Source organism: Cinclus cinclus, chromosome 8 (assembly GCF_963662255.1).
Source record: "Cinclus cinclus chromosome 8, bCinCin1.1, whole genome shotgun sequence".
Lineage (NCBI taxonomy): Eukaryota > Metazoa > Chordata > Aves > Passeriformes > Cinclidae > Cinclus > Cinclus cinclus.
In genome coordinates this window covers 11,879,360-11,894,976 of record NC_085053.1, presented here as the reverse complement: position 1 = coordinate 11,894,976, position 15,617 = coordinate 11,879,360, and the positions used below count along the sequence as shown (strand labels likewise).

The window sequence follows — 15,617 nt, the reverse complement described above, 5'->3', positions numbered from 1 at the left end:
ACCCCAAACTTCCCAAACCATCAGATCTAGCACTACAGCTCTTTTCTGTAATAAATGGGGAATAGTGCTAATATAAAAATTGCTTCCTTATGTCTCTTCGGGGGGGGGGGGGGAGAGAAGGGAAGCAAGGCAGCGAATTTTTAAGTACTATGTGATCCAGTAACAGGCTCTCTGTAATCAGGCAACTCCAAACCTACATATTCATGAGGTTTTCAGATCAGATAGTGCTTCAGTGAAGCAAAATGACACCTCTGTAAAGTCAGCCAAATAAAATTCTGTAACAAGCTAACAGAATAAGAGCCAAAAGAAAAGCAGTTTACTTCCTAACACAATGAAGTATCTTTGTCTTGTCACTACAATGATGCATCTAAGCAAAGTTAAATCAATATATAATTGTATTAATGTAATTACTTTCATACCTCACACGTAGGTGCTGAGGATTTCATGCCTGAGCAGGCATCTCCTATCCCCCTCCCTGAAATAACTTGTTCCCTCTCTGAACAAGTCATTTGATTAAAAAGGAAAAGTGGCTGTGGAATTCTGACCACAAGAACCACCCAAACAGGCCACTTCCACAAAGAAAGACTCTGCAAACACTATTCTGAGCAACAGCATTTCAAAACTCTATTCCAAATATTTATTTTGCTATCATGCAACAGATACTTCTAATCACTTTCTCAGAAAGAAGACTGCATTTTTGAGAAAGTGAGGAGACCATGTGATCTGTTATACTAAAGTTACACTCTACTACTACTTACAGACAAGCCTTGTCAGGCCCCCACTTCATGTGCAGTCTGGGAAACACAATGGACTGATGTCAAGCTTGTTCATGAGCCTAAGGGAAGCTGCAGTAAAATCAGCACTTTCCCAAGAACTGAGTTTTGCATTCTATTCCTCAATTTACCTCTAGCCTTCCAAAGTCATGAAGGTAATAAAAATATGCATAACATGGCAACCCCTACTGACACCTGCTTTTACCTCCATGAGACTCTATAAGCTTCCTTGGATATGAGAGGGCAAAAAAGAAATTAATATCAGGCATGGGTTTATTACCAAATATTGTGTACACTGATAGGGATGGGTGCTGCAATACAAATACCAGGGGAAAGTTTAGCAATAATATGTAAAAAGTTATTACACAATTCCTTGGTACCACCTGGTAACTGTCACTCATTTTGATATCACATTTTAGCATTTTATGAGCACAAAAGGGAGAGTACCTTTATGGTATCAGATACGGGACAACAACTCTAAAATGGGCCAAACAGATTAGGAACCATCAATTCAGAACATGCACTAGGAGTTAAGTGTTCAAAGTCTTTAGAGGTGCCCTAGAAGATAAAGGAAGCCTTGCTTCCTTCCATTACCTGGTAATTATATCTGGTATCAGGTTACACCCTCATATGTACTTAACACTGGGTTAAGGAATATACCTGCAGAATGTCCTCTGCACCGTAAAGAAAACTACGTCCCCCCCCCGCTAAATTTCTCCATACTTTTTTTTTTTTTTTTTAATATGATATTGTCCTTATTCAAATACCTCAGTTACAGACCTTGGTTAATAGGGCCATTTGTAACTAACGGTACAGAACTGCTCCCACTTCTTATCACAAGATCAAATGCCATGTAAGATTCCTTCACACTTCCTAAAAGCACATGAAGAATTGAAACAAAAAACACAAAATACTGAAGTCTGGAAGAGATACGAGTTCCCTTATAGCAAATTGAACACTTTCATACCACACAAATTCCTCAGGACCTTCCCCAACTGAGTTCTGCTTTCAATATTAGGTCAACACTCCCTTAGGATATTCCAAAGGTCACTTCCAACCAAAATTTCTAAATGATCATGAAAAAAAAACTTACTCCCAGCCCAAGCAGCCCATTACAAAACTCAACTTTCAGAATGAACCACTGGGAACTCCAGCAGAAGACACATAGCTTAAGATAAGAAAACATGTTGAAAAGATACCCTGAAACTACAAGTCGTGCATAGAAAGTAAGCTAAAAACCAAGGAATATTGGTTTACATCATCACAGAAGCAGTGCTGGTCACTGGAGAAAGGAGGGAAGAATGGCTGATGTTCACAATTGCTTCAAACCATTTGGAAAGCAAGTTATATTTAAAATAGGAACACATTTTTGGTTTCACTTCTGCCTCAGCACACTCCGTGCCAAGCAGATAGGTATGTATCATCACAAAGGGAACAGTGGATCTTGGAATGTAGTTCAGAGCACCAACATCTTAGCCACAGCATAGAGTGATTACTTTATTTGTTTGATGTTTTTTATGTCCTTAAATAGTATTCACAATTATAATCAGTTTTTTACCTTCTATGTGAAGTCAGTGTCTTACAAATATGAACCTTTTACTCCACAGAAAGTACTTTCTCTACTATTCTAAAAGATACAAAAACCATCAAGTGCTCTCTCAAAACACTCTAATAGAACCATAGTTATAAAAGAAGTTGCAGATACTCTTCAAAAGCACCTTTAAACATTGCATTCTTATGACTTTCTAATCTTCATGCTCTCTATACAGGAAAAATAAGACAAACTACTGTTTATCTATTCATACCAATTAAATCTTTTATTTAAGGCACCATTCAATAAAGTGTGGTAAGTCCTAAGAGACCTCCATGTTTTAAACAAATCTTACAAGCCTCACACATCCTTCTTTGAGCTCAACCACAATTTAAGCCCTTTAACCGGCCATGAAGTTGTTTTTATGTGTTTTTTTTATGAGTCACCTTGTTAAACTAATTTCAGCTAATAAACAGATACATTGGGACAAACTTCATGCTCAAATTCTATGAAAGCAACTCAATGGGGCCAAAACATTCCACAGAATATATCACAGTGTGTTGGGGAGACTGATCAGGTGATCACTTTGAATATGTAAACCACAACACTTACTTTTCATAGACCAGCTCCTCATCAGTACAGAAGTAGTGGGTATTTACGGTACTTTTCGGTTTAGCTCGTAAAGTAGCGAAGTATAACCGATCTGAAAAAAAATTAGAGGCACGGCGTCGGACAGGGAAGGCAGCCGGCCACCGCCTCGGGGCACGCCTGTCACCGCGGGGCGGAAGAGGCTCCGCCGCTCCTATTTCTGCTGCGTGAGCGGCGGCGGGAGCGCCCGGAGCGCTCCGCCCGCGGGCCCTTCCCCTGCCGGGCCCCCCGCGCCCCTCGCAGCGGCTCCGACCCAGCGAGCAGCAACAGGTGCCGGCCCCGAGCCTCGCCCGGCAGCGCGGGGAAAGCAGCGCGGGCGGGCGCGGAAGCCGCCGGACGAAGGGGCCGAGCGGGGCACGCAGCAAAGCCGGAGGAGGGCGGGAGAGAAGCCAGCGGGATTCCTCTCTGAGGGAGGCTCCGGGACCCCGCGGGCAGGGGATGGGGCGGCTCCCACGCCGCTCTCACCTTTCACGAACTCCGAGGCTCCCCCCAGCACTTCGGAGGCGGCTGCCGCCGGCTCCATCTTAAAGAGGGCGCGGAGCAGCGAGGCGCGGGGCGACTCCGAGCTCATGGCGCTCCGGGGCAGCGCCGGCGGGGCCGGGGCGCGCTCGCAGGGACGCGACCCGCTGCTCGGAGGGGCCGCCCGCCAGGGCGCACAGTGCTGCGAGCGCGGCGGCCGCAGCCCGCATAGGAGCGGGAAAGGAGCCGAGAACGAGCCGCGGGACACGGCGGGCAAGCGCCCGCAGAGACTCCGGCTCCACCCCGCCCCCAGGCAGGAGACGCCCCCGGATAAAGCGGCAGCGGGCTGTTACCAGGCGACCGGCGGCGCTCTAGCAACCGCGTTACGGAGCCTTTGTGTCGCCCGGCCCAGGGCTGACGCTGCGAGTGACCGGCTCCCCCCGCTCCCCGGCCCAGCAGCGCCCCTGCTCCGGCAGGCACCGACCCTGAGCCCAGCGCCGCCCCGCCCTCCGCCCCGCCTGCCTGGGCGGTGCCGCCGCTCCCCGCTGCGCTGGGGCCGCTTTTCCCCGCCCGAGGGCGGCCCGTAGCAGAGCGCCGCACGGGCACCGGGCTGGATGGAGTTCGTACAGCTCGGAGCGGGGCTGAGCCGGAGCGCTGCCTCAGCAGTGCGGGCGGATACCGGACGGGGGCGGGCGGAGCGGCGCTGCCGCCTCAGGCACGGAGAAGCCGACGGAGCGCTCATTGCGCTACCTGGGACACCCTTTGTCGTGACAGACAAACCGGCTGACTAATCAGAGCCCGCCCTGCTGCGCCTGCAGCCAATGAGCTGGCGGCGCTCCGGGGAGCGTCCCACCCCAGGACCCCCGCGGCCACCGCTTCCCGCCGGGGTGGTTCCGGCCGCCCTCGGGCGCGGGGCCGGGGGGGGCGCACGCCTGAGGCGAGGAACTCTCCCAACGCGCTGGTTCGAGCACTAGGCGCGTTCTTCCGCCTCTCCCTTTTACAAGGAACTAGTGAGTGCCAAACTGAAGGAGAGGTTCCTTGAGGTGAGGAAAAAAAAAGGGTGTAAAAAAGTCACTCTTTTCCCCAAAAAAAAAAAAAAAAAAAAAAAATTCCACGCTTGCAACGCTTTTAAAAGGTGTTGTAATATAAAGCCGTATGTAGCCCTGAGGTTCGCATTAGTATCACCAGCTTTCCTTAACACTATAAATAATCTACTGTAGCCACCAGTTGATATAATTAATCCTGGTGTGTCTGCTAATGAGGCTAAACCTGAGTGTGAAACACTTCTGCCTCTTCATTTTTTAATCTAGTGTCCTAAGTACTCTGTAATCTTTAAAGCTTTACAAACAAGGTGAAGAATTACAGAAGACAGTGCAGCTGTTTTGTATTTGCTCTTATTTGTATTTGTTCTTACACTGCTTTTTTTAAACTTTTTTTGGAAAAGCTCCAAAACTATTGAATATGACCCTGTTCGTGCCTGATTCTGAAACCTGAGAAAGCCTCATTTTCAGTAGTAAGTACTATTCCATACAAGATGCTTGTAAGAATGAGACTGCAGTTTTATGTAGCAGCAAATTAAATAAATGTTGTTGGAGAGTATTTGCTTTTCATGGAAATCAGTGTTTTTCTTTAGATTGCTATTTATAACTTCTAGTTGTGCGTAACCCTTAAAAAAAATCAAGTATTTCACTGTTGGTTTTTTTTTTTTTTATTTACAAACAATTATCTAAGCAGTATTATGGGTATTAAGGTATATTGTCCAGAACCGCAGGTTTTTTATGCCCTTTTTCACTCAGTTTTTTTTTTTTTAACTTACTCTAGTTTTTGTTAAAGCCTAAGATATGTAAACCCATAAAGTTAGACTGGTGAATCTAGGAGGCAAATATGACTAGAAACTGAAGCCCAGCTGTCAATTTTTTGTGTACTGCTTATATATCTCCTGCAAAGTTAAAAATACAGTTTTCATTGCAGAAGAGTTCTCATTTGTGGCAATTAGCTGCAGCCTTTGTAAGCATCAGAAATAAAATAACCTTTTTTTTCTTCCCTGTAAAAGTATGTGCAAAATAATCCCTATGTTTTTTTCAATTCCAGTATTGTCTTGTACCTATTAGTATGATTATTTAATGAATTCCACTTTGTAAAATGCTAGCTTTTAAGAATATTTTCCACTAGTACAACTTAGTTATTCTAACCACTACCATGTAGTTGTTTTAACGTTTGAGATCAAATATCAAGGCTGCAGTGACATCTTGTGGCATTTTTTGCAAAGAAGCAATTTTCTTGTGCTGTCATATCATTTTAGCACTATATCCTGATTTATTTTTATCAATGATTTTTAATATGTATTTTAGATGCCATATCTAAAATCATGTGTTGCATTAACAGTAATTTCAACAGAACATTCAGAGGTGGTGATGATTCTGTTTAGACTCCAAAATATTACCAAATGACATATGGATAATCTCTCAGAAGAAACAATCACATACATATTATTTTGCTTAAAATACAATTTTTGGTAATGTATTTTCAGTAAAGAATCTTAAGGCATTTTTATAACTACCAAGGGATAAAAAAAATCCACTTTCAAAAAATATGTAAATAACCCCTTTTGGTTCCAAAGTACAATGAATTATGACTGGAGCTTAAGTCTTTTCGTTGTATTTTCCTTGCTAGCTAAGACTAAATGATTAAGGCTGTTGGTCTTTTAATGTAGTTCCTTCATAAGTAGGCCTTACCTAAATAAAATAAATGTATGTGCCAACAAGTACGCATTTTTTTAAAAAAAGAAACCTCGGTGCTGCTCATGACTATGCAAACCGTGAACTTAAGAAGTGTTAACACTGAAAAATGTGGTCAATAATCTGAAAATAAATACAGCATGAGTCTGCTTTCTATATTTTATTTTACAATGGTGCAAATTAAATTTAACAGTATGATTATATGCTTGTTCTATTAATTCTTTCACTGATACAGAAGAACAAAAAAGCACCCCCAAAACCAAAACAACTCCTTTGCTCCAACAAAGAGCCCAATAACAAGATTTGGCTGAGTTGACAGTTCATTTCACATTTCAAAAATAAGGTTAACAACAACTGTGAGTCTTCACAACTCTAGTTGATACTCCACAGAAAAGAAGTCATGGAAGACAAATAAGCAAATGGAATACAGTAAACTACCACTGGGAAATTTGAATTTCTGGAAAGATCACAGACCTGTTTGTATACTACTTAGCACTACAGCACAATAATTAAAGACTACTTTTCACTATTACACCAAAACTAAGCAGACTTTACATGGCCATGTTAAGATTCTGCCCTTTAAATCTTACAAAAGTACTGGGAAGACTTACTGAACAGAAATCAAATCCTTTAATACTGATAGAGCAAGGCAAAAGAATCCTTAATTCCCCCCACAGCTTCACATCTTGCTATAAAGAACTTGTCATATTTTTCACTCTTTGTTCAGCTAACTTATTACAAAAAATGATCAAATTATACACCATTTGTGCAGATGCTATTTGTGTACTAGGTATTAGCTGTGACTGGTAGCCCACAGCTACCTTTGAACTGATTCTAAGAATCAATTAAAAGCTGATGCAGATGAAACTAAATCTGCTTTGGATGCCAAATCTGATTCTGTGATCCAGGAAAATCACTTGTCTTTTATTTTCTCCTTCATACCACAAGAAAAGCCCAACCCTTCTGCAACTTCATTGGAAAAGGCTTGCCCTGTCTATGTCAATAGCAGGTTTCCAGAACTACAGAGTCCCAATTGTACAGAAGCTATTAAGAGCAGCTCTGATTCTTGCTATAAATAAAGTCAGGGAATTCAGAGACTGGTAACAGTCCATCCCTGTCCAATATTGCTGTACCTTAAAACACTTTTTTTTCATAATGCTTTACCCATTTATTGAACATTTCAGCTCTGTTGTCATAGCCACCACAACAGAGGAAAAAAGGAACTAAAAAGTAAACACTCCTTGAAAGAGTTGCTAAAAGACCAGTAAACTTGTAAAATTACAAAATGTACACTGTAATAAAATTTGAACACCCTGATCTTACTAGGAACTGTAAATAAGAAATTTTTAACTAATTGAGGATTTTCCTGGCTGCATGTTTGCAACAACGCATACGCAAAATATCAAAATAAAACTAAGTACTAAAGAGACTATTAATAGGTAACATTCCATCCAGTTCTTCTGGCTGCTTATATTAGTTTCTTATTTCATATATTCATATTTCTTATATTTCCAACCACTAGGATTTACCTTTCAGCTGCTTACAGTGTTTCAGCAACTCTAGGCAAATCAATAATAGAAAAAAGCCACATCAGAGATAATTTTCCATTAACTCAACAGGAGTAGATAGTGTAGGCAATGGTTTAAGGATTATCTGAGATTAAGGTGAGGTACACTTCTGGCTTTCATAGCAGCTTCAAGAACATCTCAGAACACCAAGTAGCTTATATACAAACTTCAAAGGGGTTTTGTACAGGAGGCCAGAAGCCTGGCCAGCAGTTCACTGTAGCTCTTCTACAGCTCCACTGGAAACTGGGTAGGAACAGGTGAGGAGTGGGAAGGCAAGGAAGCATCTCAACATGTAACTGTCAAAAATATGCCTAGACCTCATTTGACTGGGTGTATATATTCAAGAAAAAAAAAAATCCAAACGTTAAGATCTGAAGAGTAGGAGTGCATTTTTGTCTGTATGTTTCTGAAGAACTGGCCTAATTAATTACAGTAGCTTTTCAGGTTTTTAGGAAAGAGGATGATTTTATCACAGCTAAGCATGACTGTATGTTCTTTAAGTTTTCATAAAACTTAGCTTTGTGAATTAGTTAGAAGGGAAAGAAAATACATTAAAAGCATAGTGGAGAAAAATCAGAGGCTGCAAAGAGGGATGGCCAAGATGCAGTAATTACACCTTCTTCTCTCCTTGAACTCAGTACAATTCACTGAGTATTGTTTAACATTTAACACCTTAAATTCACTGGCTTACATTTTATTTTTGTGATTGGCATAATTAGGAAAACCAAACTGAGAAATCATGATATTAGAATATTTTAAGGGCATGCCATCATAAATATTAACCAGTTTATTTACACAGTAGGATCTCTGTAACAAATGCTCTGCTCGGTGCCACATTCCAGAATAGCCACTGTTAGTGTCTTTTTCTAAATTTCTTATGTCAACAGGCTTCACAAACACTCCTGAAGGCTTTCCAGTATGCTTGGCTACCAGAAAATTCATGGCAATATCATCACAATTTTGAGTTTCATCTATTAAGGCATAAACTGCTTCTGGCTGCTGTTGAAAGTCTTCTAAATATCCACTGTGAAAAAATGCTGCACCAATAAGCACCATAGAATACTGATCTCCATTCCCAAATCCAGGGTTCTGCAATTCAAAGCTTCCATAACTGTATACGCCTGAAGGGGTAGAAATGTGCTTTCTAGGAACAAATCCCACTATATGCTCTGGAAATTGCTGAAAGAAAAAAAGAAATGCAACACGTATTTCACAGTGTAGGGTTCACTTAAGTGGGATCATAAGAGAGATTTATGCACTTTTTAAATGAAAGGAGGACAACTTTATTGCCAGGAAAGAATTAAATTGTTGGCATATGGTCCTTTGATCTGCATAAATGTTGCAATTAAATACAGTTTCACAAAACTGACAGTCTGCCTCATTCCACATCACATAGTGCCAACAAAACATCCACCCACAATTGGCAGCTGTGTATTTAGCACTGCAAATAACTTTACAGACAATTTCTTGTGTTTTGCAAAAGAAAACACAGACTACTACACATTTAAATAAATTCAGCAGTTAGCAACTTCATGGTTTTCTAAAGTAAGAGTTAAAATTTTAGTTACAGATTACAGATATAGATACTACTAAAGAACAATTTTGCAATTTCTACTATTCAACACTTCACACTTCCTAAAATCTAACTTTAAAGCTAGAAAACCAATGGTAAAACAGTATGATACAGCACTGCTCTAATTAAAGCTATTAATCTCAAGTGCAACTCACAAATACTGTCTGCCAAGATGCAAAACATTACCTGCCAAACAGAAAAGGCAAAAGCAAGGTCATGAGCACTGACTAGTGTGTCATCATCCATCATTAAAACAGCTGAAGGGAGGAAAATAAGAGAAAATCTTTTCATTGATCAAAAGATTAAATATATGAGCACAGTATGCAGCACAATATTTAACACATAAAATTTCTACAACTATTAAGCTGAATTGCAATTCCTTTTAAGTAGATTGATAAAAAATAAATAGACTTCAAAGCTAAAGCAAGGTTACAGATTTGTGGTAACTAAGTAATCTAAAACTTAAGTTTCTGATGATTTTCCAGATTTATACAAAACTCAGCTACCTTTGATCATCTGTAGTACAGCTGGAGAAATACATGTTAGAAAAACTGGGAGTGTTTGGCAAACCAACTTAAAATTCTACTAATCTTGTGTTAAGATACAACTAGAATAGAGTTAGATACTTTTCTTTAGCATATGAGACTTACAAAGGATTCTTAGTATAAAATTTTACTCATCTAACTACAAAAGCAAGTTAAATTGCCCAGGCAACATTCAGTATTATTAACTACAGAAGGAAGACTCTTTGCCTTAAGTTTTAGACAAAAGACTACCAGGAAGTGGAAAAGGAAGGATATTCTTAGATCTGAACTGGAGATGCGTTAAAACTTTTAAAGTTTACAGTTAGCACAGATCTTACTACAGTAAGTAAAACACTTGGGAAGTTGAAGCTTTCAATGGCTTCCTAGAAATCATGTGTTTGGACTAGCAGGCATGATAGGAAGGGGGCAGTAAATAGAATTACCTTTACTAATCATGAGTAAGGTCAGGTCTGTAATGCAACATACAGGTATTTTTTCCACTTGAAACAAACAGGATTTATTGTTGTACACCTCCTGGAAAGAGCTTAGGAAGAATATTTAGATGAATACCCAAGAGACTGGGGAAAGTACTCTTAAATAAAAGGGTGTGTAATTTGAGATAGAAAGCCAGACAGCAAGGGAGGGAAGTTTCTTGGAAGAGCAGAAAATGCTTGCGAACTTAGTCCTAATAGGGATGGACTTAATCAAGTCTTTACTAGATGACTTAAGTCAAGATTAGTGCAGACATTCAACAAATGCATGCATTTTAAATTTCAGTTTATGCTACAGAAGGAAGAGAAGCTGAACTACCTATGTCTGCCTCACAAAGGAAATGGAGAACTGTTGCAAAAGACCTTGAAATGCATTTGACATTCTTTTTTTTTTTCTTTCCTTTCCTCTTCACTGACAGCCTGGTGATGATGTCCACCTGATATCATAACACATTTCCTCTATACTACCCACGCTCTATTAGATGGTCCAAAAGATCCATTGATTTATTACACAGTATAACTCAACCATCTCTCTTTTAGCATTCAGATATCAAGCATGAAAATAATATTAGTAATAGTGATACAAACTGCTGCTTACCTTTTGTTTCCAGGTCAGGGAAATTCTGCAGTCTGTTTCTCATACGATTTACAGTTTGAACTTTAAAGACAACAGGGACAGGATGAGGCCCCAAGGAATTCCACATTTCCTCTGGTGTCTTCTCACCAATGTTGTTCCACACAACAATTACTTTATGTAGTTGGGGGATTGCTTGATAATGATTTAAAAGCTTTAGCAGTAAGTCAGTTCTGTTGTATGTCTGCATAATAAGAGTGAATGAATCCAAGGCAGACTGACTCTGGGTTTTTGGTTCCCTTCTCGAATTGGGCAGTTTGTCATCTTTGATAGTGGGAAGCAGAGCTGTTAAAGCACCTGCCACAAGAAGCAAGACGATGATCACCACAGAGGTGAAGCGTAGTAGGCGGATTCCCATAACTCTTCCTGGAAGCTTACAGAAGTGAAAACACCTTTAAAACAAGTAACAGGAAGGAGAGTTATTAAACCCGTGTAATGTTTTCTCTCTTGATCAAAACTCCCAAAATATTAACTACATTTTCGTTTAAGTAAGCAAATAAGGAGAACTTCAGTACATTGGCAAATTACTTTCAACTAACCAGACAGGTGTTTCTGGCACTCAGTTTCTGTGTTTACTTGCTTTTCACCTTTTTTTTTTGTTGTTGTTGTTAACTTTGGATTTAATTGTTTTGTGAAAATAAATGTAGAGTAGTTCTTTAGAGTGTTCATTGTTTCCTATTTTCTTAGTACTACATTTTTGATTGAACATTTATGTACCTCACTGAATCTATCCAGCTGAAAGTAGAAAACAAACTTGTGCAGAGATTTAGTGCTTTCAGCATTGCAGGAGTTCTACCTTACCTGGGAAGCAAAAAGGAGAGAAGGTGCCTTCTCAAAAGTTCTGGCAGGAAGGAGGAAATAAAATGCTCACTCTTTTTCTGTTCCTCAGGCACCACACAGAAGGAGCAATCTTTATAACTGGTTTGCTGGGTATGTTACAGTCAATAGTTTCTGTATTTGCTTCATAATGGTAATCAGTACAGAAAAATGTGATGCTGATTGCATTAAGGTCATAACACACAGGTGGAACAAAAGAAACATGCCAATTGGATTGTAATACCTAATACTGGAATGCAACAACCTCAGCAACAGCTGAACTGATACATCTAGAACTCCTGAGTAAATAGCAACATCAGAGCCTAGGTGCTACCTATCAGCTAACTGTGAGTGCATATTTAGTTTAAAGCAGAGGTTTCTGGATCCTTGTGATCTTGGAAATAAACAGAAGCCCTTAAAAAGCAGCTTCTAAAAAAGATAGCCCCTGAAATGTTCTTCACAGAGCGATAGGATATCCTGAGTTGGAGGGGACTCAAGGTCCAACTCTTGGCTCTGTACAGGAAAGGCCCCAAAATCCCATCATGTACCTGAGGGCATTGTCCAAACATGTCAGGCTTGGTGCTGTGATGATCTCCCTGGGGAGCCTGTTCCAGTGTCCAGCCCCCTCTGGCTAAGATGGTTAGATATTTCCTAATAGCCAACCTAAACCCCCTGACACAGCGTCATGCCATTCCCTGGAGTCCTGTCACTGATCACCAGAGACAAGAGATCAGTGCTTGGTCTTTCCACTTGCCCTAGTCAGGAAGCTGTAGATAACTGGGAGACCTCACAGACCCTTCTTCTCCAGGCTGAACAGACCAAGTGACCTCAGCTGCTTCTCAGATGGTTTCTGCTCAAGGCCCTTCACCATCTTCATAGCTCTTCTTTGGACACTAATAACTTTATATCCTTAAACTACACAGAGCCACCATGAGGTGACTGCATCAGTGCAGAGCAGGACAATCCCCTCCCTTGCCTGGCTGGTGATGCTGTACCTGGTGCCCCAGGACAGGGATGTCCCTCCTGGTGCCAGGGCATGGCTGGCTCCTTGTGTTCAACTTGCCATTGACCAGGACCCCCAGTCCCTTTCCGTGGCACTGTTCTCCAGCCTCTCGTTCCCCAGCCTGTCTGTACATCCAGGGCTGCCCCATCCCAGGTGCAGAATCTGGCACTTGTCTTTGTTACACTTCATACAGTTTTCCTTTTCTCCTTCTTTACTTGCAAGATTAGTACGAATTGAATAGAAGACAAACATTCTAAGCTTGCTGCTAACTCATCTATACATATTATTGTTATACCATTACTCATCTATGCATATGATTCATGTTACTCTGTGAGTAATTTCTAGGTTTTCAGCAGGGAATTCTGATCAAATTCAGTGATCCAGGACAGCCAAACAATTTTTGACAGAGTATCTGTGTGGGTTTTTTTCACAGAATTTTGAGTCATTGTTTTCCAAAGTGCAAATACCATGCTTGAAAATATGAATTTAAATTATTTTAGTCTAAAACACCTCATAACTCACCTCATTGTTAGCTCACGTAGGATTGTTTTCCCGGCTTGTTTTTACAGGGCAGTTGTTTGTGATCTTTGAGTCTGCTGGAAATTAAAGGGACTCTGTAACTGCAGATCAACAGTTATCCACATGCTACCCAGCATTCTTTTACAAGTAAAAGTTCCTCTCAGTTATTGACTGATATATGCATTCATGGCAATTATCCCATTCCTCTTCCTATTGCTCAGTTGAATAGTTATCTCTGCCTTCCAATGAACACTTCTGAAAGAAGTCATACACCAGATGGTTATAAAGAAAAGAACAGTCTGTTTATCTGCTTGTAAAATTGCTGCTTTGTGCCAGTGAAATGTCTGTGTATTCTATCCTCAAGTTCAGCTATGGAGATAAAAGTAGGTCTCCAGAACCTGACAGCTGTTCCTTTGTTCACCAGGCACCACTAAAATATACATTTGACTACCACAGTCAGGCAAATAAAGTAAAATTTTATCCCAATAATATTTTATTTTCTGCTTCAGACTCTCACTAAGATTATCAGTTGTATCAGAGGTTTAAGACACAGCATTTTGGTCTTCCCAAGAGGTTTGGCAGCTTGGAAAATATGAGTGCAAGCACATAAAAGAAGCATGTACAGGATGCAGGACAGCAGTATAAGAAAGCTGTGCTCCTAGGTTGTTGGAAGGATTGTTGTTCCTTTAAAACTTTGAACAACCAAAGAGTCACTAATTTTGGTTTGAGAATGGTACTATGAAAACTCAGAGAGCAAGAATTTGTTGAACTTGTTGGATAATTGAACCTCTGTGAAATTCCATAGGAGCAATTTGTTTGGGCTATATAAATTTGCTTCTTAAAAACTACAGATTTGTAATTTGCGTGTATACCAATCTTAATATATCCATATATACAGGCCTTCCCAAATCTGAGATCAAATCTTACTTTGTGACAAGAGGTCACTGAAGCTACTTCCAGAAGCTAATTGCTTGTTCTGGTTGCTTCATTTTATAGGAACAATCATGCCTGACTTCCAAAAATTATTAGCAGCAGTGGCAACAAAGTGTTTATGAGATCCACTATATCCCCATCAAATGTGCTTTTTAAAAAGTGGATTTCAGATCCTCTTTCAGCAGTTTGCAGCCTAGTTACAACACTTAATAGTGCTACAGTAATGATTAACTAAACTTTAAAGCATACCTGAAACAGAAATATAAATACTGTTTGCTGTTTATGAGCCCTGGCTTGCCATACCTTCTAGCGTTTGCAATAGGTGTAGAGATAGGCAGTGATGATATTATTATATATTCTCAAAATACACGTCTATTCGGTGTTTTAAAATTAGCATAACGTCACTTTCTAACGAGCAAATGCAGGTAACTTTTGCAAATTAAGTAATGATATTGCAATACCAGATTGACCTCTTTTAAAAAATCATTCAATACTACCTGCAGAGAATGCAAAACTGACGAAAATAAAATCCCTACATCAAAGGCCAGTATTTGAATTCTCATTCCAAGAAAAAGAGTTCTCGAATGGGGTCCCCTCCCTTGGCGCGCAACACCTTAACAGCACCCCGCAGTAGTTGGGTGCAGCCAGGCAGCAACATCGTCCAGCACCACACAGCATGGCACAGAACGGCACGGCACGGCACGGCACAGTATGGCACCGCACCACACAGCACGGCACGGCACAGCACAGTATGGCACGGCACCGCACCGCACGCCCCGCTCGCCGCCCCTCGCCCACAGCTCCGCTCACGTTCCGCAGGCGCCGCTCTTGCCGCTTCCTCCGGCCGGGCTGCGCTTCCCGCGTACCACCGGCAGCACGGCAGGGCAGGGCAGGGCAGGGCAGAGGAGAGGAGAGGAGGTACCGGCCCGGCCGCTCCGGTGACTCAGGGGCGGCCGTCGGGACCGCGGCAGCGCTACGGCGGCGCCGCCGTGCCCCGCTTCCTGCGGCGCGTCCCTGCGCTTCCTCCCGGCAGGCTGCGGGCTGTAGTCCAGGGTGGCTGTCACACGCCGAGCGCGCTGCTCCGCCGCCCCGGCCCCGCGCCGAGCGCCGCCACAACAGCTGCACCTGGAGCAGCCGACATAGCGGGCGGGACGCGAGCGAGCGGCCGGCACGGGGCGGAGAAGAGCTCACGCTCGGGGCGTGTTGTGTTTCATTAGCGGGCGGCGCAGCCGCGAGCCCGGGCAGCTCCCGCGGTCCCGGCCCGGCCCCCGGCGCGCCCCCTCGGCCCCGGTGCCCGGCGGCGCAGGCGCGGTGGCGGCCGGAAGCGGCGTGTGGGCCGGCCGGGCAGCGCTCCCGCCCCGCCTGCCCGTCCTGCCGGCCCGGCGCGCCGCGGCCCCGCCGCCGGAA

At 42.2% G+C, this 15,617-nt stretch overlaps 2 protein-coding genes across 5 annotated transcripts in view; both read right to left on the bottom strand.

The window, feature by feature from the left end:
* The window catches only part of CDC14A (cell division cycle 14A), a 51,145-nt gene extending 47,239 nt beyond the window's left edge, over positions 1 to 3,906 (bottom strand). For both annotated transcript variants that reach the window (XM_062497103.1, XM_062497104.1), the window contains exons 1-2: positions 3,418 to 3,906; positions 2,917 to 3,007 (exon numbers count right to left, since the gene is read on the bottom strand). In XM_062497103.1, coding sequence (XP_062353087.1) covers positions 2,917 to 3,007; positions 3,418 to 3,523 — 197 coding nt within the window. In that variant the 5' untranslated portion in view covers positions 3,524 to 3,906. The remainder of the gene's footprint in view (positions 1 to 2,916; positions 3,008 to 3,417) is intronic.
* A 2,407-nt stretch (positions 3,907 to 6,313) lies between these two features.
* Positions 6,314 to 15,246, bottom strand: EXTL2 (exostosin like glycosyltransferase 2). 3 transcript variants are annotated; one of them, XM_062497615.1, is made up of 5 exons: positions 15,021 to 15,246; positions 13,281 to 13,351; positions 10,904 to 11,331; positions 9,477 to 9,547; positions 6,314 to 8,896 (listed from the first exon to the last, which is right to left on the bottom strand). In XM_062497615.1, the coding sequence occupies exons 2-5, from the start codon at positions 13,283 to 13,285 to the stop codon at positions 8,405 to 8,407; spliced, it is 996 nt and encodes a 331-aa protein (XP_062353599.1). In that variant the 5' UTR covers positions 13,286 to 13,351; positions 15,021 to 15,246; the 3' UTR covers positions 6,314 to 8,404. The 3 variants fall into 3 exon arrangements, with proteins under 3 accessions (XP_062353599.1, XP_062353597.1, XP_062353600.1); XM_062497613.1 differs by having other exon boundaries at positions 13,281 to 13,354; positions 15,021 to 15,034; XM_062497616.1 differs by lacking the exons at positions 6,314 to 8,896; positions 15,021 to 15,246 and adding an exon at positions 10,258 to 10,358 and having other exon boundaries at positions 9,525 to 9,547; positions 13,281 to 14,232.
* Between the last annotated feature and the right edge of the window lie 371 nt (positions 15,247 to 15,617).